Source organism: Jaculus jaculus, chromosome 8, assembly GCF_020740685.1.
Source record: "Jaculus jaculus isolate mJacJac1 chromosome 8, mJacJac1.mat.Y.cur, whole genome shotgun sequence".
Classification (NCBI taxonomy): domain Eukaryota; kingdom Metazoa; phylum Chordata; class Mammalia; order Rodentia; family Dipodidae; genus Jaculus; species Jaculus jaculus.
The window spans coordinates 12,739,329-12,766,439 of NC_059109.1; the positions used below are offsets into that span (position 1 = coordinate 12,739,329).

The window sequence follows — 27,111 nt, forward strand, 5'->3', positions numbered from 1 at the left end:
TGACCTGGAATTCACTGTGTAGTCTCAGGCTGGCCTTGAACTCACAGCAGTTCTCCTACCTCTGCCTCCCACGTGTTGGGATTAAATGCGTGCACCGCCACACCCGGATTGTTTTAGCTTTTATTTTGGGGGGAGGGTTCCACTCTAGCCCAGGCTGACCTGGAATTCACTATGGAGTCTCAGGGTGGCTTTGAACTCATGGTGATCCTCCTACCTCTGCTTCCCAAGTGCTGATATAAAAGGCATGCGCCACCACATTCAGCTTCAATACCACTTTCAATTATTAATTAAATGCTTGTTTGTCTTTTTATTATTAAACAGAGCCAATTTTTATTGAAAAGGGAATGGTGACTTCCATAAACAACTGCCGACTCAAGGCCAAGGGCATTGGCCAGCACGACAGTGCCCAAAACTATAAGAACCAGAGCTTCAAGGATCTTCAAGCAATGTGTTTGAGCAAGGGGGTGCTATTTGAGGATCCCTTATTTCCTGCAGAACCCACGTCTCTAGGCTTCAAAAACCTGGGCCCCAACTCCAAAATTGTGCAGAACATTTTCTGGCAGCGACCCAAGGTGGACAATGGGAAGGGAGGCACAGGCCGTTGGGATGGGGCCCTGGCACCAGACTCTCTGTCCACGATCACGCTTGGCCAAACCTCCTAGCCGACCCTGAGCGACCCAAGGAGCGGTGCTGCCCTTTGCCTCCCCCAGCTGTGCCCACAGAACTCAGAGGTACAAGGGAGGTGAAGGGGACCCCGCAGCCCCTGACCCCCTTCTTCCTTCACCACAGGATATCACCAACAACCCTCAGTTCATCATGAATGGACTCACTCCCACAGACATCTGCCAGGGCATCCTCGGTGAGTGTGGAGCTCAGAGCTGGTCTCCGAGGGCAAGGGGGAGGCCAAGCAGAGCAGGGAAGCCACGTTCGGGTGATTCTTTCGTCTTTTTTTTTTTTTTCTTAATATTTTATTTATTTATTTATTTATTTGAGGGGGGAGGAGAGTGCGGATGGGCATGCCAGGGCCTCTAGCCACTGCAAATGAACTCAAGACCACCTGGTACGTCTGGCTTTATGTGGGGAACCCAACCTGGGTCCTTTGGCTTTGCAGGAGAGCGAGGTTAGAGAGAGAGAGAGAGAGAGGAAATGAGAATGGGCACACTTAGTGCCACTGCAAACGAACTCCAGACACATGCACCTCTCTTTATGAGCCATCTCTCCAGCCCCCCCTTTTTTTGTGAGGTAGAGTCTCACTGTAATGCAGGCTGATCTGGAACTCTCTTTTGTAGTTCCAGGCTGACTTTGAGCTGACAGTGATCCTCCTACCTCTGCCTCCTGAGTGCTAGGGTTAAAGATATTGTGGCACCACCCCCAGCTCAACCCTCCTTTTTTTATGTTTATATTTTTGTTATTTATTTGTAAGGAGAGAGTATACCAGGGCCTCCCACCACTGTCAATGGACGCCAGACCCATAAACCACTTTGTGTATCTGGCTCTATGTGGTTACCAGGGGATGGATACCAGGCTGTCAGGTTTTGCAAGCAAGCACCTTTAACCACTGAGCAATCTCTCCAGGTCCCCCAAGAAAGCAGGACCCCTGTATTCAAATACCCCACCTCTGTTTCCCTGTCTCTCCTCTTCCAGAAGCTGACAAGGAGGCTGCCCCTCCTCCCGCCTATTATGGTCTGAGTTTGGGAGTAACCTGGGCTGACGTATTAGTTGCCTGTTGTGGTTTTGCAAATTATCCAAGAATTCGTGACTCTTTGTTGGCTTGCGTGCTTGTGACAAGGTCTCACCCTGTAGCCCAGGATTTCCTGAACTGACTTGGCAGGCCAGGCTAGCCTTGAATTCAGGGAAACTCACCTCCCTCAGCTTTTGGAATGCTGGGATTGCAGGCTGGAGACACCACACCCAGCTAAGACTTAAAAAAAAAAAAAAAGAAAAGAAAAGAAAAGAAGAGAAAAAGAAAAAAAGGTATGGCGTGGGGAGCCTGCAGAAATGGCTCAGCAGTTAAGGCACTTGGCTGCAAAGCCTAAGGACCTGAGTTCAGTTCCGCAGCACCCACGCAAATCCAGATGTACAAGGTGGCACATGCGTCTAGAGTTTGTAGTGACTGGAGGCTATGGTGTGCCCATTCTTTCTCTATATGTATCTGCCTCTTTCTCTCTTTCATTCTCTCTTAAATAAATTAATTAAACATTTTTAAAGGGGGAGGGGCTGAAGAGATGGCTCAGTGGTTAAATGCACTTACTTATAAAGCATGGTGGCCCCGTGTTCAAATACCCACATAAAGCCAGATGGCATAAAGTGCCACATGCATCTGGAGTTTATTTATTTATTTTATTTACCATTTTGAGAAAGAGAGAGAGAGTAAGAGAGAGACAATGGGTACACCAGGGCATCCAGCCACTGCAAATGAACTCCAGACACATGCACCACCTTGTGCATCTGGCTTACGTGGGTCATGGGGAACCAAATCTAGATCCTCAGGCTTCACCAGCAAGCACCTTAACCACTAAGCTATGTCTCCAGACCACGTCTGGAGTTTCATTTGCAGCGGCCAGAGGCCCTGGCATGCACCCATTCCGTCTATCTCTGCTTGCAAGTAAATAAATATATATATATTTTTTAACCTGGGAAGATAGCTCAGTGGGCAAAGTGGCCAGATGCAGTTGTGCCCACTGTAACCCCAGTGCTGGAGAGGGAGAGACAGGAGGATCGCCGAGGCTCTGGGTCCAGAGAGAGACTCTATCTCAAGGAATAAAGTGGAGCCAGGCATGGTGGCTCACAGAGGTAGGAGGATTACCATGAGTTCCAGACCACCCTCAGACTACATAGTGAATTCCAAATGAGCCTGAGATAGAGTGAGATCCTACCTCAAAAAAACAAAAACAAACAAACAAACAAACAAAAACTCATCTTTACTTTCCTAATAAAACTATTGCTCTTAAAATAGTGAATTCCAGGTAACCCTGAGCTAGAGTGAAACCCTACCTCAAAAAAACAAAACACAAAAAACTAAAAACAAAACAAAACAAAACCCACCAAAGAGAGAGACACCAAATGAATCAATAGGATGGGGATTAGCCCCCTTCCCCCCCCCCCCTTTTTTGTTTTTGAATGTAGTTCCAGGTTGGCCTCAAACTCACAATGATCCTCCTACCGCCGCCTCTTGGATGCTGGGATTAAAGGTATGCACCACCACACCTGGATCCTAGGGCCCCATTTTTCTTTTTTCTTTCTTTTTTTTTTTTTTTTTTTGGTTTTTCGAGGTAGGGTCTCACTCTGGTCCAGGCTGACCTGGAATTAACTCTGTAGTCTCAGGGTGGCCTTGAACTCACGGCGATCCTCCTACCTCTGCCTCCCGAGTGCTGGGATTAAAGGTGTGCACCACCACACCCGTCTTTGGGCCCCATTTTTGATGGTTCACTGCTAAATGGTTTGTGTCAAAGGCTTCAATGTTACTACAGGTGCTGAAACCTCTCAGTCTAGGGCCATGGAATACCGGAGCAATGGCGTCCACCTGGTATCTTGACTCTGGTGCCCATACAGCATCGCCCGCCTTCTCCCTGGCCCTTCAGTGAGACGGCTGGCTATGAGTAACTCAGCGCTGTGCACCCCTAGGCTCTGGGTTAGGGTCACTGCCCTGTGTTCCATCCACAGCTAGCTCCAGGGCTCCGGTTGGAACACAGGCAGAGCCAGGGTCTCCTCACCCGGTGGGAAGGCTGAGGAGACCATCCTTGCTGAAGAGGTACACTGAGCCAGGTACCCAGTTGTCTAGCTTGGGATCTGGGGCCCCCACATATGTTGGGGGGTGCTCAAGGGGCAAAGCCCTCCTTGTCTTCCAGGGGACTGCTGGCTGCTGGCTGCCATTGGCTCCCTTACCACGTGTCCCAGCTTGCTGTACCGGGTGGTGCCCAAGAGCCAAAGCTTCCAGAAAAACTATGCTGGGATCTTCCACTTTCAGGTGAAGAAGAGAGAGAGAGGTGGGGGAAGAGGAAACTCATCTGCATTTATTCTCGTTTTCAAATAGAACACTGAGTGGGGTGACTTTTTGCCTATTTACCAGAGAACTATCTGCTTATAAAAGAAATCACATGAGGGCTGGAGAGTTGGCTTAGTGGTTAAGGCGTTTGCCTGCAAAGCCAAAGGATCCTGGTTTGAATCTCCAGGACCCACGCAAGCCAGATGCACAAGGGGGCGCACGCATCTGGAGTTCGTTTGCAGTGGCTGGAGGCCCTGGCGCGCCCATTCTCTCTCTCTCTCTCTCTCTCCCTCTTTCCCTCTCTCAAATAAATAAAATATATTTAAAAAAATAAATCACATAATTTGTTTTAATTTATTTAATTTATTTTTATTTATTTATCTGAGAGAGGGTGGGGAGAGGAGCAGGCAGGAAGAGGGCGCCACCACGACCAGCCTAGTTTTTATCTTGTTGATTTCTTTTCTCTGTCCCTAATCTGGGGAGTGACTTTGTTGCTGGTGTGTCACTAGATCTGGCCACCAGGAGGCGCTTCCGAGGACAGGTCAGGGTTCCCACGGGGGGGGGGGAGTAAAAGAGAGAGAGAGGAAGGGAGAGAGAAAGAGAGAGAGAGAGAGAGAGAGAGAGAGAGAGAGGAAGGGGGAGAGAGAGAGAAAGAGAGAGAGAGAGTTTGTACGTGTGCAGTGAGGACCCCAGCCAAGATAGGTGTCCCCTTGCCGCCCACAGTTTTGGCAGTTTGGGCAGTGGGTGGACGTGGTGGTGGACGACCGGCTGCCCACCAAGGAAGGCAAGCTGGTGTTCGTGCATTCTGCTGAGCGCGCCGAGTTCTGGAGTGCCCTGCTGGAAAAGGCCTATGCCAAGTGAGCCTTGTCCAGCCTGACCACTGGGGACCAAGGGAGGGGCCAGGGGAGCCCAGGGCATTGCTCCCTTCTCTCACCACCCTGCCCGCCCTGCCTGCGACTCACACCTCTCCCCGGGTGCCCACCAGAGTCCCCTCTTGTCCCCCCACCCCACCCCAGGATCAGTGGGTCCTACGAAGCGCTGACAGGGGGCAGCACCATGGAGGGCTTCGAGGACTTCACCGGGGGCGTGGCCCAGCACTTCCGACTGCAGAAGTCTCCTCAAAACATGCTGAAAATCCTTAGAGAGGCCGTGCACCGATCGTCCCTCATGGGCTGCTCCATCGAAGTAAGCCTAGGCTCTAGACCCGGGGCCTTTGGCCTGTTGATCCCCTGAAAGGCTCTTTTCTCATATATCCTCATGGGTATGTGGATCCTTCTTACCAGTTCCTTTCCTTCAGCTGCCCCTTTCTCAGATTAGCCTTGCCTGCCTCCTATCCAAAGTGCCCATGTCTACCAGTATACCGTCTCCATTTTTCTTAACATTTATTTTATTATTATTATTATTATTGGTTTTTCAAGGTAGGATTTCACTCTAGCCCAGGCTGACCTGGAATTCTCAGGGTGGCCTCGAACTCACAGTGATCCATCCTCCTACCTCTGCCTCCCGAGTGGCTGGGATTAAAGGCATGCACCACCATGCCCGGCTAATATCCTACCGGTGTGCACAGCCATAACTGGCGATTTTCTTTTTTTATTGACAACTTCCATAATTGTAGACAATAACCCATGTAATTCCCTCCCTTCCCCCACTTTCCCCTTTGAAACTGCACTCCCCATCATATCCCCTCCCCCTCTCAATCAGTCTCTCTTTTATTTTGATGTCATGATCTTTCCCTCCTATTATGATGGTCTTGTGTAGGTAGTGTCAGGCCCTGTGAGGTCATGGATATTCAGGCCATTTTGTGTCTGGAGGAGCACGCTGTAAGGAGTCCTACCCTTCCTTTGGCTCTTACATTCTTTCCACCGCCTCTTCCGCAAGGTTTAATAGAGATATTTCAGTGCTGAGCACTCCTCTGCCATTTCTCAGCACCATAGTGCCTTCTAAGTCATCCCAAAGTCACTGCCATCTGAAAAGAGAAGTTTCTCTAACAATCCATATATTTTTTTTTTTCAAGGTAGGGTCTCCCTGTAGCCCAGGCTGACCTTGAATTCACTATGTAGTCTCAGGGTGGCCTCAAACACAGCAATCCACCTATCTCTGCCTCTGGAGTGCTGGGATTAAACATGTGTACCACCACGCCTGGCCCTCTTTTTTTAAAATACTTTATTTTATTATTTATTTATTTATTTGCAAGCAGAGAGAGAAGAGAGAAGAGGGACAGAGAGAATGAGCATGCCCTGGGGAATCGAATCTGGGTCATTTGGCTTTGAAGGCAAACACCCTAAACTGCTAAGCCATTTCTCCAGCTCTCGTTTCTTTTTCTTTCTTTCTTTCTTTTTTGGTTTTTCCAAGGTAGGGTCTTGCTCTGTCACGTTACCTCAGGCTGACCTGGATTTAGCTATGTAGTCTCAGGGTGGCCTCAAACTCACGGCAATCCTCCTACCTCTGCGTGTACTTCTTTAAAAAAATATTTATTTATTTGGGCTGGAGAGATGGCTTAGCAGTTAAGCGCTTGCCTGTGAAGCCTAAGGACTCCGGTTCGAGGCTCGGTTCCCCAGGTCCCACGTTAGCCAGATGCACAAGGGGGCGCACGCGTCTGGAGTTCGTTTGCAGTGGCTGGAGCTCCTGGTGGGCCCATTCTCTCTCTCTCCTTCTTTTTTTTTTTTTAAATAATGTATTGACTTTATTTTTTTATTTATATTTATTTATTTGAGAGTGACAGACAGAGAAACAGGCAGATAGAGAGGGAGAGAGAATGGACACGCCAGGGCCTCCAGCCACTGCAAACGAACTCCAGACGCATGTGCCCCCTTGTGCATCTGTCTAACGTGGGTCCTGGGGAGTCGAGCCTCGAACTGGGGTCCTTAGGCTTCACAGGCAAGCGCTTAACCACTAAGCCATCTCTCCAGCCCTTTCTCTCTCCTTCTATCTGTCTTTCTCCCTGTGTCTGTCACTCTCAAATAAATAAATGGATAAAATATATTTTAAAAAATTCTTTATTTATTTTCAAGCAGAGTGAGAAAGAGAGATAGAAAAGAAACAGACTGAGGAAATGGGTGCACCAGGCCCTACAGCCACTGCAAACCGAACTCCAGATACATGTGCCTGTTTGTGCATCTGGCTTTACATCAGTACTGGGGAATCAAACCTGGACCCTTAGGCTTTGCAGGCAAGCGCCTTAACCATTGAGCAATCTCTCCAACTCTTTTAAAATATATTTATATTTTATTTATTTATTTTACAGAGAAAGAGGCAGTTAGGGACAGAAAGAATTGGGTGCACCAGGGCCTCTGGCTACTGAAATCGAACTCCAGACGCAGGTGCCACCTTGTGCATCTGGTTTACGTAGGTACTAGGGAATCAAACCTGGGTCCTTTTGCATTACAGGCAAGTGCCTTAACTGCTGAGCCATCCCTCCAGCCCTGTTTTTGTTTTTTTTTTGTTTTAAGGAAGGGTCTCACTCTAGCCCAGGCTGGCCTAGAATACACTATGTAGGCTGGCCTTGAACTCATAGCAGTCCTGCTCCCTGGCCTCCTGAGTGCTGGGATTAAAGGTACACGCCACCTCACCCGGCCCAACTCCATCCTTTCAATTTTCTCCCCAGCATGTTGTGACCTGAGTGTAGTCTCACCTCAGTTCTGGATTCCTTTCTCTTCACAGCTCTTCTACAGACAGCTGGTGGTGGGAGGGGATTCTGTTACCATAGGGCCCTTGGGACTTTGGACGGGGTCTCCCAGGCACCAGGCACTCGACAAATATTTGTTCAAATGAATGAACCCGGAGTGCTACCATAGGACAGGTATGGCTATTTATGGTAGAGAAATCAAGACTTAGGTCCCCACAAAGTCTGTGCACAAATGTTTATGGCAACTTTCGTCATAATGGTGAAAACAGCGACCTCCCACTGCAGCAAGCTGGTTATTACTGCCCACAGAATCCAACACAGCAGCAGACTGTAGATACATGCAGCAGGTAGGAAGGGGCCCAAGCGAGTGATGCTGAATGAAAAGAGGCAATTCGCCTCGTGTGGTGGCGCACGCCTTTAATCTAGCACTCAGGAGGCAGAGGTAGGAGGATCACCGTGAGTTCGAGGCCATCCTGAGACCACATAGTAAATTCCAGGTCAGCCTGGGCTAGAGTGAGACCCTACCTCGGAAAACAAAACAGGCTGGAGCAATGGTTCAACTGTTAAGGCACTTGCCTGCAAAGCCTAATGATCCAGGTTTGATCCCCCAGGACCCACGTAAAGCCAGATGCACAAAGTGGCGCATGTCTCTGGAGTTCATTTGCAGTGGCTACAGGCCCTGGCGTGCCCATTCTCCTCTCTCACTCTGTCTCCTTGCAAATCAATAAATAAGATATATATTTAAATTATTTTATTTTTATTTATTTGACAGAGAAAGGAGAGAGGGAGAGAGAATGGGCACGCCAGGGCCTCTAGCCACTGCAAACGAACTTCAGACGCATGCGCCCCTTTTGTATCTGGCTAACGTGGGTCTTGTCGAACCTGGGTCCTTTGGCTTTGCAGGCGAACACCTTAAGCGCTAAACCATCCCTCCAGACAAATGAAACATGTTTTTTTAAAAAATGCAGAGCAAGTGAGCCGGGTGTAGTGGTGCACGCCCTTAATTCCAGCACCTGGGAGGCAGAGGTAGGTGGATCGCCATGAGTTTGAGGCCACCCTGAGACTCCATAGTTACATAGTGAATTCCAGGTCTGCCTGGACTAGAGTGAAAAACCTACCTCAAAAAAAAAAAAAAGCAGGGCTGGAGAGATGGCTTAGCGGTTAAACACTTGCCTGTGAAGCCTAAGGACCCCGGTTCGAGGCTCGGTTCCCCAGGTCCCACGTTAACCAGATGCACAAGGGGGCGCACGCGTCTGGAGTTCGTTTGCAGAGGCTGGAGGCCCTGGCGCGCCCATTCTCTCTCTCTCCCTCTATCTGTCTTTCTCTCTGTGTCTGTCACTCTCAAATAAATAAATAAATAATTTAAAAAAAAAAAGAAAAAAAAAAAGCAGAGCAAGCTTACATTTCTTGGGGTGTCCAGGTCAGAACGTGAATGCTCTCCTTTCCTCTTTTTCCACCTCCTCCCCTCCCAGGCAGGGTCTCTTTCTATCCCAGGCGGACCTAGAACTCTACTCGTTCCACGCTGGTCTCAGACTCAGTGCCCTCCTACCTCTGCCTCTCATGAATTGTGCCCGCCATGCCCACCATGCCCAGGATTTTTTTTAGAGATTTATTTACTTATTTATTTGAGACAGAGAGAGAGAGAAAGAACGGGCACATCAGAGCCTCCAGCCACTGCAAACGAACTCCAGATGCATGCACTGCTATGTGCCACTGGCTTACATGGGACCAGGAGAATTGAACCTGGGTCCTTAGGCTTCACAGGCATGCGCCTTAACCACTAAGCCATTTCTCCAGCCCCATGCCCAGTTTTTATGTAGGTACTGGGGATCCAAACTCAGGTCCTCATGTACAGGAAGCACCTTATGTTAATTAGTTTATTCTGTTTTGATTTTTCAAGGTAGGGTTTCACTCTAGACCAGGCTGACTTGGAATTCAGTATAAAGTCAGTCTCAGGGTGGCCTTGAACCCATGGTGATGCTCCTACCTCTGCCTTCCGAGTGCTGGGATTAAAGGCGTGCGCCACCATGCCTGGCCAATATATTTTTTTTAATTCTTTATTTTATTTATTTGAGAGAGAGAGAGAGAAAGGAAGAGGCAGATAGACAGAAAGAGAGAATGGGCGCGCCAGGGCCTGTAGCCACTGCAAACAAACTCCAGACGCATGCACCCCCTTGTGCAGCTGGCTTACATGGGTCCTGGGGTATTTAACCGGGGTCTTTAGATTTCACAGGCAAAGGGCTTAACTGCTCAGCCATTTCCCCAGCCCAAGATTTTTATTTATTTATTTATTAGAGACAGGGAGAGAAAGAGAGAGAGAGAAAAAAAGTGAGGATGGGCACACCAGGGCCTCTAGCCACTGCAAACAAACTCCAGACACATGTGCCACCATGTGCATCTGGCTTATGTGGGACCTGGAGAATTGAACCTGGGTCCTTAGGCTTCACAGGCATGCGCCTTAACTGCTAAACCATCTCTCCAGCCCTAATTAATTAATTTACTTGCAAGCAGAGACAGAGATAGAAGAGAGGCAGACAGAGAGAATGGGCACATCAGAGCCTCCAGCCACTGCAAATGAACTCCATATGCATGAGCCACTTTGTACATCTCGCTTTACATGGGTGCCGAGGAATCGAACCCCAGTTGTTAGGCTTTGCAGGCAAACACCTTAACCGCTGAGCCATCCCTTCAACCCTGCAAGCACCTTACTGTCTGAGCTATCTCCCCGCGCTTCTTCCTCCCTTTTCTACAGGTCACCAGCAGCAGTGACTTGGAATCAATAACTCATAATAAGCTGGTGAGAGGACATGCTTACTCAGTGACGGGCCTTGAGGATGTGAGTGCTGACAAGGGCTTCCTTTGAGAACCTCCTCCCCGGCCCTGGGCCCTGAGCCCTGACCTTCCCGCCTTCTCCTCCCAGGTCCTCTACAGAGGCAAGATGGAAACACTGGTTCGGATCCAGAATCCCTGGGGCCGGATTGAGTGGAACGGAGCCTGGAGTGACAAGTAGGTGACCCAAGCGATGTGGCAGAGGTCACAGCACGTCCCATAATGCAAAGCAATCCTTTTAGGAATTCCCTTAGCGGGAAGGAGAAGCGCCACCCTCTCCTTGAGCTCTCTTTTTCTTCCCTCTCTCTCTTTCTTTCTTTTTTTTTTTTTCGAGGTAGGGTCTCACTCTAGCCCAGGCTGTCCTGGAATTCACTATGTAGTCTCAGGGTGGCCTCGAACTCATGGCGATCCTCCTACCTCTGCCTCCCGAGTGCTGGGATGAAAGGCGTGCGCCACCGCGCCCGGCATCTTTTTCTTCTCTCTGCAGAGCCAAGGAGTGGGAGGAAGTGGACCTCAGCATCCAGTTGCAGCTCCTCCGCAAGAAGGAAGATGGAGAGTTCTGGTCTGTATGTCCGTCCCTCTCGTCCCTCCTGCCTCCCTCCCCCCTGTGCCCCAGACACGGAGACACTGTTGTCAGCTCCACGTGGCTGGGACAAACATCCAACAGTCACAGTTTATGGGAATGAAGGGGTTTATTTATTTATTTTGTTGGTGTTTTATTTTTTTAAGAAAAGAAAATATTTTATGTTTATTTTTTTTCTCAATTTTTATTAACATTTTCCATGACTATAAAAAATATCCCATGGTAATACCCTCCTTCCCTCCCCTCCCAACTTTCCCCTTTGAAATTCCATTCTCCATCATATCCCCTCCCCATTTCAATCAGTCTCTCTCTTATTTTGATGCCATGATCTTTTCCTCCTCTTATGATGGTCTTGGGTAGGTAGTGTCAGGCACTGTGAGGTCAAGGATATGCAGGCTATTTTGTGTCTGGAGGAGTGTTGGTGTTTTTGTTTTGTTTTGTTTTTGAGGTAGGGTCTCACTCTCGCCCAGGCTGACATGGAACTCACTCCGTAGTTCTAAGATCCAGCACCAGGATTAAAGATTTGTGCCCCCACAGCCGGCAGGAAGGGGTTTATTTCAGGCTTAGGAAAAATCCAGGGGGAACTCCACCAATGGCAGAAGGTTCTGACTCCCATAGTTCCAAGCAAAACAATAGCAGCAAGCAGACACCAACAGCAGCAAACAGGAACCTCTAGAACCCCACTCTGAACACACTGAGCAGAGCTGGACCAAAGATCTGCCCCCAAACCCACCTAAGGGATGGACTCCAGGATCCACCCCCAGTGACTTGCAGCAGCAGGGATCTGACTGCTAGAGGCTCAAATAGGAAGTTTAATCAAAAACAGAGGGCTGGGCTGCCGAGATAGCTCAGTGGTTAAGGCTCTGGCCAGCGAAGCCTCAGAACTCACATTCGACTCTCCAGATCCCACATAAGCCAGATGCACACGCAAGGTCGCACATGCCCACTAGGTGGCGCAAATGTCTAGACTTTGATATCAGTAGCTGAGGCCCTGGCAGGCCAATTATCTCTCTCTGTCTCTAAAATAAAAAAAGAAAAGAAAAGAAAAAAATGGACTGACGGTGGGGCACGGTGTCACACGCCTTTAATCCCTGCACTTGGGAGGCAGAGGAAGGAAGATTGCCAAACTACATAGTAAATTCCAGGTCAGCCTGGGCTACAGCGAGACCCTACCTCAAAAAAAACAAAAATATGAGGGCTGGACAGTTTGTTTCACAGTTAGGGCATTTGTCTGCAAAGCCTAACGACCTAGGTGTGATTTACCAGTACCCACATGAGCCAGATGCAGAAGGTGGCACATGCGTATGGAGCTTGTTTACAGTGGGTAGAGGCCCTGGCATGCCCATTCTCTTTCTGCTTCCCTCTCTCTCTCTCTGTCTCTCAAATAAATAAATAAGTAAAAACATTAAAAAAAAAAAACAAAAAACACAAGATTTAGTCTATGGGCCCATACACTGAAACTATCACATTCAAACTACCACAGGAGGTCCTGGCATATTTCTGGGGACAAGGGCCTGTAGGTGTGGAATTGGGGAGTACACTGACAACACTCTTTATTTCTCAATTTTTTTAAAATATTTTATTTTATTTATTTTTCTGTTTTATTTATTTATTTATTTATTTATTTATTTGAGAGTGACAGACACAGAGAGAAAGACAGAGGGAGAGAGAGAATGGGCGCACCAGGGCTTCTAGCCTCTGCAAACGAACTCCAGACGCTAATGTGGGACCTGGGGAACCGAGCCTCGAACCAGGGTCCTTAGGCTTCACAGGCAAGCGCTTAACCGCTAAGCCATCTCTCCAGCCCATTTATTTCTCAATTTTTTAATTGACAACTTCCATAATTATAGACAATAACCCATGGTAATTCCCTCCCCGCCCCCCCACTTGCCCCTTTGAAACTCATTCTCCATCATATCCCTTCCCCTCTCAATAATTCTCTCTTTCATTTTGATGTCATGGTCTTTTCCTCCTATTATGAGGGTCTTGTGTAGGTAGTGTCAGGCCCTGTGAGGTCATGGATATCCAGGCCATTTTGTGTCTGGAGGAGCACGTTGTAAGGAGTCCTACCCTTCCTTTGGCTCTTACATTCTTTCCCCCACCTCTTCCGCAATGGACCCTGAGCTTTGGAAGGTGTGATGGAGATATTGCAGTGCTGAGCACTCCTGTCACTTCTCAGCACCATGATGCCTTCTGAGTCACCCCGAGTCACTGTGATGGCACTCTTTTGACCCCCCCCCCCACCACCACAGGATGTCCTATGAAGACTTCATAAGCAACTTCACGCTCCTAGAGATCTGCAACCTGACCCCTGACGCGCTCCCCTCGAGCAACCGCAAGAGCTGCTGGCACAGCGTCTTCTACGAGGGCAGCTGGCGGAAGGGCAGCACCGCGGGGGGCTGCAGGAACAACCCCGGTGGGTGAGGGGACTCGGTATCAAATGAGGGGCGGGCCAGATTAACCCCAAAACCAGGCCTGGTGGGGTGTGGTGGGCACACTCCTTTAATCCCAGCCTTGAGGAGGCAGAGGCAGGAGGGTCGCTGAGAGTTTGAGGCCCACCCTGAGACTACACAGTGAATTCCAGCTCAGCCTGGGCTAGGGGGAGACCCTATTTCGGGGGGATGCGGGGCAGGGGGGACGGTTTGGGCACAAAGTCTCAGAGTCAGGGTACACCGGCTGAATGTCAGCCAGAGCCCATGGCTTCCCGGTCAAAGAGGCAGCCTGTGGCTAGGGAGGCTCAGACAGTCAAAAGCTCTGTCCAGCATCCTGGACCATCCTAACTTGCATCCCTCCACAGACACATTCTGGACCAATCCCCAGTTTAAGATCCGTCTTCCAGAAGAGGATGACCGGGAGCACCCCGAGGACAAGGACTTAGAGGTCTTCACCTGCCTGGTGGCCCTGATGCAGAAGAACTGGCGCCATGCTCGGCCCGAGGGAGCCCGCCTGCTCACCATCGGCTTCGTCATCTTCTCGGTGGGCTCCAGAACCCCCGCTGATCTCCCTTCCGGCCTCGAGCCTCTAGGACAAAAAGCCCGGTGAGGGTGGGACAGGCTGGCAGGCCCCGTCATCCTGGGTTTGAGAATTTCTATATTCATTTTTAAAATAGTTATTTGCAAGCAGAGCCAGACAGAAAGAGAGACAGAAAGAATGAGTTCCCCAAAGTCTCCAGCCTCTGAAAAGGAACCTCAGATGTGTGTAACACTTTGTGCACCTGGCTTTATGCACGTACTGGGCAATCAAACCCAGATCATTCTTTTTTTTTTTTAATTTAATTTATTTTATTTATTTGAGAGCGACAGACACAGAGAGAAAGACAGATAGAGGGAGAGAGAGAATGGGCGCGCCAGGGCTTCCAGCCTCTGCAAACGAAATCCAGATGCGTGCGCCCCCTTGTGCATCTGGCTAATGTGGGACCTGGGGAACCGAGCCTCGAACCGGGGTCCTTAGGCTTCACAGGCAAGCGCTTAAGCGCTAAGCCATCTCTCCAGCCCAAACCCAAATCATTCTTGAGGTAGTGTCTCATTGTTGCCCAGGCTGACCTGGAATTCACTATGTCATGTCATGATGGCCTCGAACTCAGGACGATCCTCCTACCTCTGCCTTCTGAGGGCTGGGATGAAAGGCATGCACCACCATGCTTTTTATATTTTATTTTTTAATTTAACTTATTTAGTTGAGACAGAGAGGAAGAAAGAGGCAAATAGAGAAAGAGAGAGAATGGGCATACCAAGGCTTCAAGCCACTGCAAACAAACTCCAGATGCATGTGCCACATTGTGCATCGGGCTTACTTAGGTACTAGGGAAATTGAAACTGGGTTCTTAGGCTTCTCTGGCAAGTGCCTTAACCGCTAAGCCATCTCTCCAACCCCCGATAAAATCTTTTTTTTAAAAAAGAAAATAGGGGGCTGGAGAGATGGCTTAGCAGTTAAGCGCTTGCCTGTGAAGCCTAAGGACCCCGATTTGAGGCTCGGTTCCCCAGGTCCCACATTAGCCAGATGCACAAGGGGGCGCACGCGTCTAGAGTTCATTTGCAGAGGCTGGAAGCCCTGGTGCGCCCATTGTCTCTCTCTCCCTCTATCTGTCTTTCTCTCTATGTCTGTTGTTCTCAAATAAATAAATAAATAATTTAAAAAAAATAGGAGGGCTGGAGAGATGGCTCAGTGGTTAAAGCATTTGCCTGCAAAGCCAAAGGACCTTGGTTCGATTCCCCCAGACCCACATAAGCCAGATGCATAAGGGGGCACATGCGTCTGGAGGCCCTGCCACACCCATTCTCTCTCTCCCTCTCTCTGCCTCTTTCTCTCTTAAATAAATTTTTTAAAATAAATAAAGTAAGCCGAGCGTGGTGGCGCATGCCTTTAACCCCAGCACTCGGGAGGCAGAGGTAGGAGGATCGCCGTGAGTTCAAGGCCACCCTGAGACTACAGAGTTAATTCCAGGTCAGCCTGGACCAGAGTGAGACCCTACCTCAAAAAACAAAAACAAAAATAAATAAATAAATAAAGTTTAAAAAAAAGACAAGAAAAGAAAGAAAGAAAGAAAAGAAGAAGAGCCAGCTGTGGTGGTGCATGCATGCCTTTAATCCCAGCACTTGGGAGGCAGAGGTAGAAGAATCACCGTGAGAATATAAAGTGAATTCCAGGTCAGCCTGCACTAGAGTGAAATCCTACCTTGAAAAACCAAAACAAGAAAGAAAGAAAGAAAGAGGGCTAGAGAGACGGCTTAGTGGTTAAGGCCCTTGCCTGTGAAGTCTAAGGACTCATGTTTGATTCTCCAGGTCCCACCTAAGGCAGACGCCCGGTGACGCAAGCACACAAGGTGGCACATGCAGCTGGAGTTTGATCGCAGCAGCTGGAGGCCCTGGTGTGCCAATTCTCTCTCACACACTCTCTCTCACACTTTCACACTCTAGCATTAAAATAAAATAAGGCCGTCTGTTGGGCTTGCCAAGAAGAAAAAAAATAAGAAGGAAGAGAGAGGGGAAAGGAGGGAGGGAGGGAAAACAGACTAGGGCTGAACCTCTACTGGAGGCATTATCAGGAGCTCATTATGTAGACCAGGCTGGCCTTGAACTTAGGACGATCCTGCCTCTACTTCCCAAGCGCTGATGTGTTGCCATGCCCGCTTTCTTAGCGCCTTTGATAGATAGGCCCATGTGCATTGTAACAGCAAGGCTGGAGCTTTACCTGACCTTGTTCAACCTTGAGCCTCTTGGGTATAGACGAGTCTGTTAACCCGGTAGCCTGACTCGGGGTAGGAAGAAGGCAGTCACTTGTCCCCACCCTAGGCCAGCACCGTCCTCGCTCTGTCGGGTCTCTGGAGACTGGCCAGGGACTCGACGGCACAAGGGATGCTCTGGACTCGTACCCGCTGAACATAGAAGCGAATGACTAAGCGGTCATCTCCAGGATCTGGCAAAAACATGACTGTTCTTGGGAAACACGGACTGGGGACGTTTTCTGGTCTCGGGAAGTGGGTGCCGTTGGCAGAATGGCAGGGCAGGGCACAGTTAGGGGGTTTGCAGAGGTCTTGGCCTCTGCCACATGGATGCGTGAGCTTCGGTTTCTCTCTCTCTTGGCCTACAATCTCGTTTCTGTTCCCATAGGGCATTAGTCTGTGTGAGGACTCTGGAGCCCTGTCTGCCACAGAGAGCAAGCTAGCCAGTGTATGGGATAGAGAAGTCCATGAGGATAGCAGCCTAAGGGTTGGAGAGGTGACTCAACTGATAAAGGCATTTGCTCCTAAAGCCTGCCTGCCCAGCCACCCCCATAAAGCCAGATGGGGTTTCATTTGGAGCAGCAAGAGACCCTGGTGTACACACGCACACATGCACGCGTGCACCTGTGCAAATAAGTACACATTCTAAAATGTGTTTATAAGTCAGTATTTAGGAGTCACATTTAAGATGAAGGGAAAAAAAGCTTTTTGTTTGTTTGTTTGTTTTTATTTTTCGAGGTAGGGTCTCACTCCAGCCCAGGCTGACCTGGAATTCTCTATGTAGTCTCAGGGTGGCCTCGAACTCACAGTGATCCTCCTACCTCTGCCTTCCGAGTGCTGGGATTAAAGGCGTGCGCCACCATGCCTGGCTCTAAAAATAGCATTAAAAAAAAAAAAAAAAGCCAGCTGGGCATGAATTCCAGGTCAGCCTGGGCTAAAGCGAGACCCTACCTGAAAAAAAAAAAAAAAAAAAAGTGTTGCAATAAAGGGGAGGACAAACACCCCTGTGTACTTTGATCTCCATACATGCCCCATGGGACATGTGCCTAAACACACACACACACACACACACACACACACACACACACACACAGAGTATATACATATAAACACATATCTATACACATGTACATATAAATTAAGTCAATATGTAAAAAGAGAAAAGGCAAATAAGCTTACTTGTCCCCAGTCCTCAGTTTCAACAATCACCTATCTGGTTCCCGTAGGATTTGAGTGTATTCTTTTTTTTTTTGTTTGTTTGTTTTGTTTTTTTGAGGTAGGGTCTCACTCTGGTCCAGGCTGACCTGGAATTAATTCTGTAGTCTCAGGGTGGCCTTGAACTCACGGCGATCCTCCTACCTCTGCCTCCCGAGTGCTGGGATTAAAGGCGTGCGCCACCATGCCCGGTCTGAGTGTATTCTTTGAAATAGCATTCTGAAAACTCTTCAAATCTTTTCAATATTTTATTTATTTATTTATTTGAGAGAGATTGCAAATGGGCACACCAGGGCCTCCAGCCACTGCAAATGAACTCCAGATGCAATGCATGCATCCATCACCTTGTGCATCCAGCTTTCCGTGGGTTCTGGGGAATCAAACCAGGGTCCTTAGGCTTTGCAGGTAAACGCCTTAACTGCTAAGCCTTCTCTCCAGCCCCTCCTCTTACATTTTCTTCTTTCTTTCTTTCTTTCTTTCTTTCTTTCTTTCTTTCTTTCTTTCTTTTTTTGTTGTTGTTTTTTTGTTTTTTGTTTTTTAAGGTAGGGTTTCATTCTAGCCCAGGCTGACCTGGAATTCACTATGTAGTCTCAGGGTGGCCTTGAACTCACCATGATCCTCCTACCTCTGCCTCGCGAGTGCTGGCACTAAAGGCTTGCGCCACCACGCCTGGCTGTTTTTCTGTTTTAAAAACTTTTATTTATTTGCAATGAAAGAGAGAGAGAGAGAGAGAATGGGCATCCCAGGGCCTCTAGCCACTGCAAACGAACTCCAGATGCATGTGCCCCTTGTGCATCTGGCTTACATGGGTCCTGGGAAGTCAAACCAGGGTCCTTAGGCTTTGCAGGCAAACACCTTAACTGCTAAGCCTTCTCTCCAGCCCTCCTCTTATGTTTTCATCTAGCTCTCTTTCACTTTTAGCTTGGGGAAACCACCTCGCCTCTTTTGGACTCTATTTCCTACCCTACCCTTGACCTAGAGTGATAAAAACAAGCCAGCTTGGTAAAGCCCTGCACAAACTGTACTTTGCCATCCAAAGCTGACAGACTCTGATGCTTACAGCTCATGCCCCACCCACCGCCGTTGCCCCAGTGCCCTTTCTAACACACCCCAACACCTGCACGTGCATGTGCATGTGTGTGGACACACACTGAGCACCTCCACCTGGCGTCTGCAGGTCGGAGCCCCCTCACTGCCCTGGAGAGCTGACCTTCCTCTCTTTTCTCTTCCCAGGTCCCAAAAGAGGTGTGGAAGACTCAAGGATGAAGGGCCTAGTTCTTCCTGGTTGCATGTCAATTAGCCTGGGAAGGGATCTGGTGAAAAGCTGTGGGGATGAGCTGGAGAGATGGCTTAGCAGTTAAGGCGCTTGCCTTTGAAACCTAAGGACCCAGGTTCAATTCCCCAGGACCCACATAAACCAGATGCACAAGGGGGTGCATGTGTCTGGAGTTCATTTGCAGTGGTTAGAGGCCCTGGCGCGCCCATTCTCTCTCTCTGCCTCCTTCTCTCTCTGTCAAATAAAATTAAATTAAAAAGAACGCTGGGAGCTGGGCATGGTGGTGCACGCCTTTAATCCCAGCACTTGGGAGGCAGAGGTAGGAGGATCACCGTGAGTTCGAGGCCACCCTGAGAATACAGAGTGATTTCCAGGTCAGCCTGGACTACAGTGAGACCCTACCTCAAAAAACCAAAAAAAAAAAAAAAAGAATGCTAGGTGTGATGGTGCACACCTTGAATCCCAGTACTCGGGAGGCAGAGGTAGGAGGATCGCCATGAGTTCAAGGCCACCCTGAGACTACATTCCAGGGAGACCCTACCAATAATAATAATAATAATAATAATAATAATAATAATAATAAAAGAAAAGCTATGGTGCACCCTGGGCCCTCAGGATCTGGAGGGAGAAAGCCAGGGAGGGGGAAAAAGCCCATCGTGGAGTTGTTGGTCTTGTGGATGGAACCCAGGCCAGGGTCGTAGCGCTGGGGCCACCAGGTGGCCGTCCCAACAGTCCCCTTGGGAGGCCCACTCTCACCGCCCTCCCATGCCAGTCCTATACCCACCTCCAGGGCACGTACAGTTTCAGGACCGCCAAGACATCCATCTGAAGAAGGATTTCTTCGCGAAGCACCAAGACCATGGCTTTTCCGAGATCTTCATCAACTCGCGGGAAGTGAGCATCCAGCTGCGACTGCCTCCCGGGGAGTACATCATCATCCCCTCCACCTTTGAGCCACACTGGGATGCAGACTTCCTGCTTCGGGTTTTCTCAGAGAAGCACAGCGAGTCCTGGTGAGGGGGTGACCCCATGTGCAGCAAGAGCCCCTGCCCAAGAACCGCAGGATGTCAAGCTCCGGACACTAGCATCCTTCTCCACCTTGCCCTTATTTTACACTCAAGGACACCGAGGCACCATGAGGTGAAGTCCAAGTTAATGGTAGACACAGAGCCGGGCGTGGTGGCGCACGCCTTTAATCCCAGCACTGGGGAGGCAGAGGTAGGAGGATCGCCGTGAGTTCAAGGCCACCCTGAGACTACAGGATGAGTTCCAGGTCAGCCTGGGCCAGAGTGAGACCCTACCTCGAGTAACCAAAAATAAAATAGAATAAAAACCACAACTAGTAGACTCAGAGTGAGAACTAGAAAACTGCTTCAGATACATGACATGACCTCTCCTGAGCCACTCCCCGCTGACGGCCACGCGTCCCCGCTCCCGGCTCGCCCCTAAGCCTCCGCTTGCTTTTGCCCAGGGAGTTGGACGAAGCCAACCGAGTGGAGCATCTGCAGGAGGTGAGGGAGCAAGCGCTGGGGGAGGAGGGCTGGAAGGAGGTGTGGGTGCCGTCCAGAGGGCCTGCTTACACCCCGTCCCATTCGCGCTCCCTTCCTCCAGGAGGTGGTCACCGAGAAGGAAATGAACCAGGAATCCTTGCGTTTGTTTGAGTTGGTGGCAGGTGAGGTGAGGAGGCTATGAGCTGAAGATGAAGGGAAGTGGCTGCCTGGCCAAACGGGTCAGAGCAGGTGGTTACTGTCCCCTTTCTAAAATATTTTATTTATTTGAGAGAGAGAGATTGAGAAATAGGCAGGTAGAGAGACAGAGAAAGAATGGGCGCGCCAGGGCTTCCAGCCACTGCAAACGAACTCCAGATGCGTGCGCCCCCTTGTGCATCTGGCTAACGTGGGTCCTGGGGAATCGAACCTGGGTTCTTTGGCTTTACAGTCAAACACCTTAACGGCTAAGCCACCTCTCCAGCTCTACTGTCCCCTTTCTAGGACTGTGAAGTGGATGTGTATGAGCTTCAAAATCTCCTCAACAAGATGCTGTGTAAACGTGAGTGGCCCACGCCTACCCACACAACCCCCTGTCCTGTCTCCACACCCCATTCGTTTCATCTATTTCCCCTTCTCTCTCTCTCTCTCTCTCTCTCTCGCTGTCAGTCAAGAACTTCAAGAGCAAGGGCTTTGGTTTGGACGTGTGTCGCCGTATGCTCAACCTCATGGATGTATCTTCCTGTCCCATGCGTGATCACGTCCAGTGTCCCATCATGCGAGCCTGACCCAGAACTGGCTCCCTTTCTGGCCAGCCCTCCCCTCTTTTGAGATAGGAATAAGGCTCTGAGGGGGCAAGAGATGCTAATACGGGCTGTCCGCATTTGGGAACCCCAAATCTGGGTGGAGCCCCTCAGTTTTCCTGTCCCCAGGTACTCCCTCTTCATCTTTTTCCGTGTTATCCTTGACCAGTGGTCCCTCTCCTCCCAGAAAGACGGAACTGGCAAGCTGGGCATTCTGGAGTTCCAAGTCCTATGGAAGAAAATCAAGAAATGGACGGTAAAGGAGCCTACGAGGGGTGAGGGCTAGCCAGGGAGAAGGTAGATCCGGGGCCCCGACAGACACGGCCAAACTGTTCAGCAGCTAGGGTAGCGCCGGAGCGTCACGGAGGGCACCTGCTAGAAAGCATCACGCCAAAGAGAGCAGAAAGCCCCCAGCTTTCTGCTCGGAATCTATCCTTCAGCTACTAGCTAATAGGAATACTGGGAGTTCAGGCAATGGGCCGGGGTGGCAATGGCTGTGTTAGGCAGCTGTCGTGAGCCAGCTGTGCCTCAGTAGTCCATTATTTCAACAACCAACCCACCATGCCTCACCTTCCACATCCGGCGGCCTCCAGGACATCTTCCGAGAATGTGACCAGGACCACTCGGGCACCCTGAACTCCTACGAGATGCGCTTGGCACTTGAGAAAGCAGGTGGCTAGAGGGCAGGAGAAAGTTTGGTGACAGGGAGGAGGAGGAGGAGGGCACATCCAAGGGCCAGATGCTGCCCTTCTTTCTCTGCTCCTCTGTCTCCCAGGCATTAAGTTGAACAACAAGGTGACGGAGGTGCTGGTGGCTAGGTACGCAAACGATAACATGATCGTGGAATTTGACAGCTTCCTCAACTGTTTCCTGAGGCTGAAGGCCATGTTCAGTGAGTGAGGCACCAGCCCCATCCTCAGCTTAGGCCAGGGAGGCTGGGCCTCTCCCACATGGGTCCACCCTGAAGAACCAGAACCATTCCCACTTTTAGGACATACCAAGTTCAAATCCCAGCTCCGACACTGGCTGGGATTGTGACTTTGTCGCCTTATTCCCTCGTCTATAAAATATGGACAAGGGGCTGGAGAGATGGCTTAGCAGTTAAGGCACTTGCCTGCAAAGCCAAAGGACCCAGGTTTGAGTCCCAAGTACTCACATAAAGACAGATGCACAAGATGGCACATGCATCTAGAGTTCATTTTCAGTGGCTAGAGGCCCTGGTGTACCCATTTTCTCCTCTCTCTCAAATAAGTTAATTAATTAAATTATAAAAAAATAAAAATAGGGCTAGAGAGATGGCTTAGCAATTAAAGCACTTGCCTGTGAAACCTAAGGACCCATGTTCGACTCTCCAGATTCCACATGAGCCAGATACATAAAAGTGAGGCAAGCACAAGGTCGCTCATGCCCACTAGGTGGTGCCAGTGTCTGGAGTTCTATTTCAGTGGCTGAGGCCCTGGCGTACCAATTCTGTCCCTCTCTCTCTCTCTCTCTCTCAATGTTTCTCTCTTTCTCTCACACACACTTGCTCAAAAATAAAAAATAAATGGGTGATAATAGTATCCCAAAGCTGGATGTGGTGGTATATGCTTGTCATACCTGAACTCAGAAGGCTGAGGCAGGAGGATCATGAGTCAGAGACCAGCCTAGAATACACAGTGACACCCTGCCTCAAAACAAGCCAGGCACATGCCTTTGTTCCCAGCACTTGGGAGGCAAAGGTAGGAGGATTGCCGTGAGTTCGAGGCCATCCTGAGACTACATAGTGAATTCCAGGTCAGCCTGAGCTAGATTGAAACCCTACCTCGAAAAAAAAAAAAAAAAAAAAAAAAAAAAAAGATCGCAGCCCTCTGGAGAGATGGCTCAGAGGTTAAAGCACTTGCCTACAAAGCCTAACAACCAGGCTACAATTCCCCAGTACCCATGTAAAGCCAACTTCACAAAGTGGTGCATGTGTCTGGAGTTCATTTGCAGTAGCTAGAGGCCCTAGCTTACCCATTTTCTCTCTCTCTCTGGAAATAAATTTTCAAAAAAAAATTTTTAAGGCCAGGCATGGTGGTGCACGCTTTTAATCGCAGCACTTGGGAGACAGAGGTAGGAGGATCATCATGAGTTTGAGGCCACCCTGAGACTACAGAGTGAATTTCAGGTCAGCCTGAGCTAGTGAGACTCTACCTTGAAAAACCTAAAAAATAAAATAATTTTTTTTAAAAATGATCCCAGTCCTCAGGATGGGCCTTCCCTTTCCCTTTTCTGTTAACCCTTTCTGGAAACACCCTCACAGACACATTCAGAGGTATGTTTACCTGCAGATTCTAAATCCAACCCACTTGACAATCAAGATGCATACCTCCCACCCCACCCGGAGAAGAGCAAAATTGCCCCCTCAGGCTGGCGTGGAGTAACCCAGTTTCCCCACCCCAGGGAAGAGGCTCAGTTCCACAAGGCCAACAGTTGTGATTTCCTTCCTGGTGGCCCTGGGGATTTCTAGGGATCAGCAAGAAATAGCTTCTTCTTTTAAATTTTTTTTTTATTTTTATGAAATAGCTTCTTCTTTTTTTATTTTTATAAAATAGCTACTTCTTTTTTTTTTATTTTTATTTTTTTTTTATTTTTCGAGGTAGGGTCTCACTCTGGTCCAGGCTGACCTGGAATTAACTCTGTAGTCTCAGGGTGGCCTTGAACTCACGGCGATCCTCCTACCTCTGCCTCCCGAGTGCTGGGATTAAAGGCGTGCGCCACCACGCCCGGCTAAAATAGCTACTTCTTTAATTTTATTTTATTTTATTTTATTTGGCTTTTTGAGGTAAGGTCTCGCTCTAGCCCAGGCTGATCTGGCAATCTACCTACCTCTGCTGCTTCCAGAGTGCTGGGATTAAAAGAGCCATCATGCCCGCTTTTTTTGTTTTTTGGTTTTCTTTTGGCGGGGGTTGTTTTTTTTGTTTTATTTTTTGAGAAAGAGAGAAACGGAGAGGGAGAGAGAATGGGTGCACCAGGGCCTCCAGCCCTGCATATGAACGCCAGATGCACACACCACCTTGTGCTTCTGGCTTACTAGGGTCCTGGGGAATCAAATCTGGGTCCTCTGGCTTTGCAAGCAAGTGTCTTAACCGCTAAGCCATTTCTGCAGCCCCTTAAAAGATATTTATTTATTTGAGAGTGTAGCAGACAGCTTCTGGTTCACTGAGATGAACTTCCAGACCAGGCACAGTTATGGAGGAAGGGATTTATTGAAGCTTACAGATCCAGGGGAAGGTCCATAATGGCAGAAGAAGCTGGCCTGCCTTCACAGGCCCAAGCAGACAGAGAGAGAAGTACAAGCCTAAAGGTCAAAAGCCACAGCACACTTTAGGAACTTCGGCTAGGCATACTTTGAAATCTGAAACCCACCACCATAGTTTAAGATCCACCCAGTGACATTGCCTCCAGCCAGGTAGCCAGCAGATGCAAACTACAAACAAACAACTGAATATATTGGGGGCCATCTATTCAAACCACCACAGAGAGAGAGGGGTAAAGAGGGAGAGAATGGGTGTGCCAGGGCCTCCAGCCTCTGCAAACTCCAGATGTTTGTACCATCTTGTGCATCTGGCTTTACATGAGTACTGGGGAATCAAACCTAGTCATCAGGCTTTGCAGGCAAGCTCCTTAACTGCTGAGCCATCTCTCCATCCCTTATTTATTTTATTTTATTTTATTTTTTTCCAGGTAGAGTCTCACTCTAGCCCAGGCTGACCTGGAACTCACTCTGTAGTGGCAGACTGGCCTCGAACTCACAGCAATCCCCCTACCTCTGCCTCCCAAGTGCCATCTCTCCAGCCCAAATTTTCATTTACTTATTTTATTTACTTATTTGAGAGCCAAAGAGACAGAATGAGAATGGACATGTCAGGGCCTTTTGCCACTGCCAACGGAACTCCAGATGCATATTACACTTTGTGTATCTGGCTTTAGGTGGGTGCTGGGAACTCACTACTGACAAGCTTTGCAAGCAAGTGCCTTTAACGGCTGAGCCATCTCTCCAGCCCACAAATAACCTCTTACGCCCTTCCTGACCTTCCACCCTGTTGGGAGGGGGCCCTGGAGACCACTGACTGAGCCTGAACACTCTCTCTCTCTCTCTCTCTCTCTGGCCTTCTCCCCTAAAACAGCCTTCTTTTTAACCATGGACCCTCAGAATACTGGCTCCATTAGCTTGAATATAGAGCAGGTAAGTAGGGGGGGGGGTGGGAAGGGAGGCAGGGACCCCCCACCCATAGGTCTCCACGGCTCTACCCTTCCACCTGCCCTCTTCTCCTCTTTCCACAGTGGCTGTATATCACCATGTGGGGGTAAGGGCGCCCAGCAATCTGGCTACCTCTCCTCACCAGCCAGCCAAGCTCTGGCCCTGCGCCGTGGGTATGCCTGGCTGCCCTGGCCTTTCTCATCTCTGCGGATACTGATAGGATGGGCTCCACGGGAGGGGCACCAGGTCCCCGGGCACTGTGGTTATTCAGCGCCCACCCTCCCAGCTCAAAGGGATTCTCTTTTTTTCCCCAGCGCGCTCATGCTCTGGGTGCGTTTTTTGCTAAAAAAAATAAAAATAAAAATAAACGACACTTCACCACTGCTTCCTGGCTGAGATGACTGAAAGAGAGTCGCCCGTTTAGTGCCCCCCATGGGCCCCCACCCCCAGCCCTCCTGGCACAGCCTCACCTCTCCCCCATGGACTGTGTTGTGATAAACAGGACATGCCACTGGCTTTCCTGTGTCTAGGTTCCCACACCAGGAAAGACTGGCAGGGCTGGGGGCAGGGCAAGGAGGGGATCCACCTCACCACACGGGAGCATTTACAAATGCATGTTCGAATCCCAGAGTGGTGGCGCAGGCCTTTAATCCCAGCACCCGGGAGGCAGCGGGAGGAGGACCTCCGTGAGTTCGAGGCCACCCTGAGACTCCATCGTGAATTCCAGGTCAGCCTGGGCTCGAGTGAGACTCTACCTCAAAAAAACAAAACAAGGGCTGGAGAGATGGCTTAGCGGTTAAGCGCTTGCCTGTGAAGCCTAAGGACCCCGGTTCGAGGCTCGGTTCCCCAGGTCCCACGTTAGCCAGATGCACAAGGGGGCGCACGCGTCTGGAGTTCGTTTGCAGAGGCTGGAAGTCCTGGCGCGCCCATTCTCTCTTTCTCCCTCTATCTGTCTTTCTCTCTGTGTCTGTTGCTCTCAAATAAATAAATAAATAATTTAAAAAAAAAAAAAAGAAGAGAAACCTTTAAAAAAAAAAAAACAAGCAGCAAAAAGCATGCTTGTCCCAATACTTAGGGGGCGCTGCAGTCACTTGGGGGTAGCGCCAGTCTGCTAAGCAATCAAGCCCCAGTTCCTTCAGGTGGAAACACTCCAATGCGGGGTACGTTGTGCAGCCGTCTAGGGGGAGGGGCACCAGCAGCCTGCCCTGGGGCTGGCAAGGCTAGAGGGCCACAGGGCCCTGCCCACTTATGTGGTCCCCTTGGCTCAAACTGAAGCCCCAGAGGTGACGCTGGGGGGGGGGGGGTCTCAAAAATCAAAGATGGGGGCTGGAGAGATGGCTTAGCGGTTAAGCACTTGCCTGTGAAGCCTAAGGACCCTGGTTCGAGGCTCAGTTCCCCAGGTCCCACGTTAGCCAGATGCACAAGGGGGCGCACGCGTCTGGAGTTCGTTTGCAGAGGCTGGAAGCCCTGGTGAGCCCATTCTCTCTCTCTCCCTCTACCTGTCCTTCTCTCTGTGTCTGTCGCTCTCAAATAAATAAATTAAAAATTTTAAAAATATATTTTAAAAAAAAAAGATCAAAGATGGGACATGGCAGCAGGCAGCAGGCAGGCCATGCACAGGAAGGGACCCACATGGTGTGAGGCTGTGTGCTTAGTCCTTTCTCTTTTAACTTAATTTATTTATTTGAGAGAGAGGCAGTTGGAACGGGCACACCAGGGCCTCCAGCCATTGCAAATGAACTCCAGATACATGTGCCACCTTGTGCATCTGGCTAATGTGAGTCCTGGGGAATTGAACCTGGGTCCTTAGGCTTTGCAGGCAAGTGCTTTAACCTCTAAGCCATCCCTCTAGCCCCCAATTC

The 27,111-nt window shown here is 49.5% G+C and overlaps 1 protein-coding gene across 1 annotated transcript; it reads left to right on the forward strand.

The window, feature by feature from the left end:
- The first annotated feature begins 341 nt into the window (after window positions 1-341).
- Window positions 342-25,359, forward strand: Capn11 (calpain 11). Its single transcript, XM_045157228.1, has 21 exons — window positions 342-572; window positions 790-859; window positions 3,849-3,967; window positions 4,709-4,842; window positions 5,002-5,170; window positions 10,363-10,446; window positions 10,531-10,616; window positions 10,927-11,001; window positions 13,275-13,438; window positions 13,820-13,998; window positions 18,692-18,703; window positions 19,536-19,747; window positions 20,206-20,245; window positions 20,346-20,411; window positions 20,726-20,783; window positions 20,891-20,955; window positions 21,212-21,280; window positions 21,618-21,696; window positions 21,800-21,916; window positions 25,176-25,234; window positions 25,333-25,359. The coding sequence occupies exons 1-21, from the start codon at window positions 345-347 to the stop codon at window positions 25,357-25,359; spliced, it is 2,112 nt and encodes a 703-aa protein (XP_045013163.1). The 5' UTR covers window positions 342-344.
- The last annotated feature ends 1,752 nt before the right edge of the window (window positions 25,360-27,111 follow it).

Bases quoted from the DNA above. Each gene is read 5' to 3' on its own strand.
- Capn11 (XM_045157228.1), top strand. From the start codon at position 345: ATGGTGACTTCCATAAACAACTGCCGACTCAAGGCCAAGGGCATTGGC. The intron at 860-3,848 runs GTGAGTGTGGAG...CTTGTCTTCCAG, and splicing joins CATCTGCCAGGGCATCCTCG to GGGACTGCTGGCTGCTGGCT. The intron at 20,784-20,890 runs GTGAGTGGCCCA...TCTCGCTGTCAG, and splicing joins CAACAAGATGCTGTGTAAAC to TCAAGAACTTCAAGAGCAAG.